This window comes from Cucurbita maxima, unplaced genomic scaffold (genome assembly GCF_002738345.1).
Source record: "Cucurbita maxima cultivar Rimu unplaced genomic scaffold, Cmax_1.0 Cma_Scf00324, whole genome shotgun sequence".
In the NCBI taxonomy this organism is placed as follows: domain Eukaryota; kingdom Viridiplantae; phylum Streptophyta; class Magnoliopsida; order Cucurbitales; family Cucurbitaceae; genus Cucurbita; species Cucurbita maxima.
The window spans coordinates 8,277-12,830 of NW_019272340.1; the positions used below are offsets into that span (position 1 = coordinate 8,277).

Below are 4,554 nucleotides of genomic sequence, written 5' to 3' on the forward strand. Positions count from 1 at the left end.
AATTTTAATTATTAATGTAACACTGAATTCAGTTGGATAAATATAATTTATATTTTTAAAAAATAATTAAAAAATAACTTGGTAACTCAACTCAACTTATCTGGTTCGGTTGTGAGTCGTGGTTTAGATAACAAATGCAACAAAACTCTAAATTTGAAGATGTCGTGGGAGCAGTTATTCAATAATTTAGTATTATAAATGTTATTAATAAAAATGGAAATTATAACAAAAATAAATAATTAATTAATATGCCGTTTTTAAAAAAAATAGATATTTGAATTATTTAGAAAGAAAATCGTTGCCAAATAAAGAAAATTACAGCGGAAGGTGTGAAATTCAAACGACACAGATACGGGGAAACAATTATTCATATTTATCCTAATTTTAATTAAATGATTATTTTAATTAATGTTTAAAAAATTATAAAAAGAAAAAAAAAAGGCTGTCAGGTTCCGTCTTTCGAAAAAGCACAATCCATTTATAAATATAAATAATTACTGTAAACCAACCAGCGTCTCTCGCCTTGCAAAATTTAATTTCCATTTTCAGTGAAGTTTCTTCATCCGAGTTCTTTTCGTTTTCATCGTTCAAAATTCGCCGGAAATCTTCACGATCCGCCATTGAAACTCCGCTCCGATTTCGATTTTTCTTTTTTCGCTAGTAAATGAGGTGCAAAAAGCACCAGTTCGACTGCAGCAGTAGCATCGGCGTCTGTGCTTCCTGTTTACGGGAGCGTCTTTTTTTGATTATTGCTGCTCAGGCACAAGCGGAGAAGCAATCGGAGATCCGTGCCGCCGCTGCCGGCGATAATCGTGCGGCGGACGATAGACCTCTTCCGCCACCGCCGCTTGTTTTTCTTCGTTCTGTTTCTCCTTATGATCATCGTCTGAAATCGGATGAAGGTTTGTTGAGCGATCTCGATCGCGAAGGAAATCGCCGCAATCGCCATCAGCGATTTTACAGTACTCCGCAAATCGGACCTGATTACAGAACGAATAACACTGCGAACTCTACATTCGTTACTACAGGTTCGTTCGATCGGAAAAAGAGGAGTAAATTTTCGCTCTGGTCGAAGCTTTTTAAATCTAGATCCGAGAAATTCGAGAAGAAGCATAAAAGTCCTTCTCACGAATCGCACGGTTCTGATTCGGCTTCTTTATCGCCGTCGTGGTTCTCGACGATCTTGAACGGCCGTCGGATTAAGCAGCAATCGAGCCTTGCGACAGTCGAGGAATCGATCGCTGGTGCCGAACGGAGACATCATTGTGAAACGATTAAACGCGGAATGTCGCCGGCGATAATATCGGAATCGGATGAAGAAGAGTGCGAAAGTCACGGTCGTTCTCCAATTTCTCAGAAGTTTCAACAGTCTCCGATGACGATTCCTGGATCGGCTAAACGAGAGAAATTAGGGCACAAACAGAATGTATCAGGATTCGCATTTTGTTTGAGTCCTCTGGTACGAGCAAGTCCGAACCGGAATTGGAATCAGAAGGTAATGTCGCCGGAAGTTTCTTTCTCCGGCAATCTTAGGGTTCCGGGGAAGCCTCATCTCTGTGCGAATCGGTCGAGGAAGATAGCGGACTTTGGAAGAGTCAATCACAACCGTTGATATCGACTACCGTTGACATTTGACCATAGAATTGATTGTTGATGGTGATACGATTGGCAAATGTACGATTCTGCCCCTCCAGTTTTCCTTTTAAGAATTTTAAATCCTTTTTCCTCTGCGATAAAAGGCCACGCGATGTCGGGGATTAGTTTCTTTGCTATTCTTCCTATGACCATTTGCATTCATTTATTATCAATACCCCCCAAAAAAACAAACAAACATGAACAATTAGACTTTGGGATTTGGGATTTGTGGAATTTCCTTGTTCTTTTTCTGGGTTAAATTATGCCAAGTGAGTTCATATTAAAAGACAGAAAAAGGAAAATAAAATTAATATAAAAATTAAAAATATTCTACCTTTTTAGTGAGTTATTAATGTAAATGGTAGATAAACACAATTTTGATAAAATAATTAAAAAAATTCGACTGGTTAGGTTGAATTTTTAACTCTATTATAGTTTCTCGGATTTCGATCCTATCAATTTTGAGTTAGTCTAACAAATTCTCGTGACCTAGCCTATGTATCCACGTAGGTTCTCAATATATTTTTTTGATTATTTACTTTTATTTAAAATAGTTTCGAATTTTTTCCTATCTCTTTATTTTATTATTGAATTTTTCATTAAAATGATCGTAAATTCGTAAAAATTAAAAAGCATATATTATATTTTTTTTTATGAATTAATTTTGTGAATGATGATTAGCCATGTCTCTTGGAATCTTCCCACTCCAACTAATTATTGTTGAAAAATAATGAAATAAATATATAAATTTGTCACATTTATGAACGTAATTGATATTGATGACTATGTCAATATACAAATATTTGGACTTCTATATTGCGTGCAAATAGATAAAGTACATAAATGACTTGGACTAAATAATAATTGAATATAAATATTTTAATTCATAAAAAATATAAAATGAAAAACTATATACTATACTGGAAATGAACGTATTCATAGCATGGATAATATAGGCGGATAATTACAATGTTTTTATTTTCCATACATTTAATTTTAAAATATTTTTTAATATATTATAAGGTATTATATTTTGATTTATTTAAATATTTTAAATGGAGGGTAGCAGGAAAAAGGAAAAATGGTGTAGGGGGAAGCAAATGAGTGATGGAGCCACGTGGCAGAGTGACGTGGACTATGAGGCAAGTGGTGGAGATGGCAGGTGGAGAGGATTTTAATGCGGTGTGACATGCTCAAACAGATCCTAACAACTTGACTACGTGTTTTATTTAATTAAAGTAATCCACGTCATTACATGGGTGGGTGGGGCCCTAGATCCTAGGGACCTGACTCCATCTCGTTTATTAACGGTCAGAAACCGCTGAGTCTCTTTTGATCGCTTCTTTACATTAATTGCACTTTTGACCAAAATTACACTTTATTTAAATTCCAAGGTCCCTCTCCCTAATAAATTTTGGGTCTAATTTTAAAACTATATATATATATATTAGACAATTTATTTATTAATATAATGAATATAAAAGATGAATATTTAAATAATGTAGTCTAATAAATTTTGGGTTTAATTTAAAAAAAATAAAAATAAATATATACACACAGATATATATAAATTAGACCATTTATTTATTAATATAATAAATATAAAAGATGAATATTTAAATAATGTAGTCTAATAAATTTTGGGTTTAATTTAGAAAAAATAAAAATAAATACATACACGCAGATATATATAAATTAGACCATTTATTTATTAATATAATAAATATAAAAGATGAATATTTAAATAATGTAGTAAATGTGAATTATAATTGCGATAAATGACAGAAATCTTATGGTTTTTGGTTCATTTATTGGTATTTATTATTATTGAAAAATTATTAGCGTCAGAAAAGGTAGGTTTACCCTTGCGATAGGGAAGAATGACTTTGACTTGGCTTTGATGGTGCCAATACCAGCCTTTATTTATTTATTTAAATAATTTAAAATTTTGAAAAATATATATTTTCAATTTTAATTTATTTGTTGAATGTGTTTTGAGTTCCGTGTCGAGAATATTAAAGTGGGTTTGATCGTGTTCAACTCCTGTGCAAGAAACTTGTTTTTTGTCTCGGGAACTTTGATATTAAATAAATTTGTCTGAACCCTGATCTTCGGTTGAGATTGAATGGACGTGAGATGTTCGTGTTTGTGACTCAGGGGTTCGTATATCTAAAAAGTTTTTAATTTCCTATCATTTTGCAACCGTTCAAGCCTGTCACTAGTAGATATTGTTCGTTTTTATCTATTACGTATCGTCGTTAGGTTTACGGTTTTAAAACACATTGGTTATGGAGAGGAGAATAAAGCACCCTAGTAGATGCATTTTGTGGGGCTGATGTTAATATATAACGGGTCAGAGACTATATCAGTGAAAAATAATTTATTTATTTATTTAAATAAAATTCAAAATAAGTTAATAATTTAACTGAAATTGTACGGACTAAATTAGATTGGGCCGATCGGTCATTGAATTATTTGAAATGTTGGGCCAAAGCCCATAAAGTTTCCCGACGCACGTGCTTCGCGCATGCCAAATTCACCTTCACTTTAGGATCTACAAGTTCGAGCAATCGAAGAGTCTCTGCAGGAAGAACAGAAAAAAAAAATGGCACTGAGGGCAGCCGTTCTTCGCCATGTTCGAGTTCCAGTCCGATTCTTTGCCCTAGCTCGCCGAGAATGCCAACCGGCGTCGTGTTCCGCTGCGTCGCTCCGGCTATTTTCATCGCACGATGATCACTTGTCCAAGGAGGAGGTTATTGAGAGAGTCCTCTCGGTTGTGAAGTGCCATCCGAAAGTCGATCCGTCCAAGGTGATTCGATCTTGTCCCTCCATTTCACTTGTTTTTTCAGCTTATTGAGTTTTTTTTTTTTTTTTTTTTTTTTTTTTTTTTTTTTTTTTTTTTTTTTTTTTTTTTTTTTT

The 4,554-nt window shown here is 33.6% G+C and overlaps 2 protein-coding genes across 2 annotated transcripts in view; both read left to right on the forward strand.

Annotated features, from left to right (window-relative positions):
• The first annotated feature begins 514 nt into the window (after window positions 1–514).
• Window positions 515–1,911, forward strand: LOC111474358. Its single transcript, XM_023119477.1, has one exon. The coding sequence runs from the start codon at window positions 665–667 to the stop codon at window positions 1,610–1,612; it is 948 nt and encodes a 315-aa protein (XP_022975245.1). The 5' UTR covers window positions 515–664; the 3' UTR covers window positions 1,613–1,911.
• Window positions 1,912–4,200: 2,289 nt separating this feature from the next.
• The window catches only part of LOC111474356 (acyl carrier protein 1, mitochondrial-like), a 2,077-nt gene continuing 1,723 nt past the window's right edge, over window positions 4,201–4,554 (forward strand). Inside the window, exon 1 of the mRNA XM_023119474.1 lies at window positions 4,201–4,444. Within this exon, the coding sequence (XP_022975242.1) occupies window positions 4,241–4,444 (204 nt within the window). The 5' untranslated portion in view covers window positions 4,201–4,240. The remainder of the gene's footprint in view (window positions 4,445–4,554) is intronic.

Coding starts and splice junctions, on each gene's coding strand:
- LOC111474358 (XM_023119477.1), top strand. CDS start 665: ATGAGGTGCAAAAAGCACCAGTTCGACTGCAGCAGTAGCATCGGCGTC.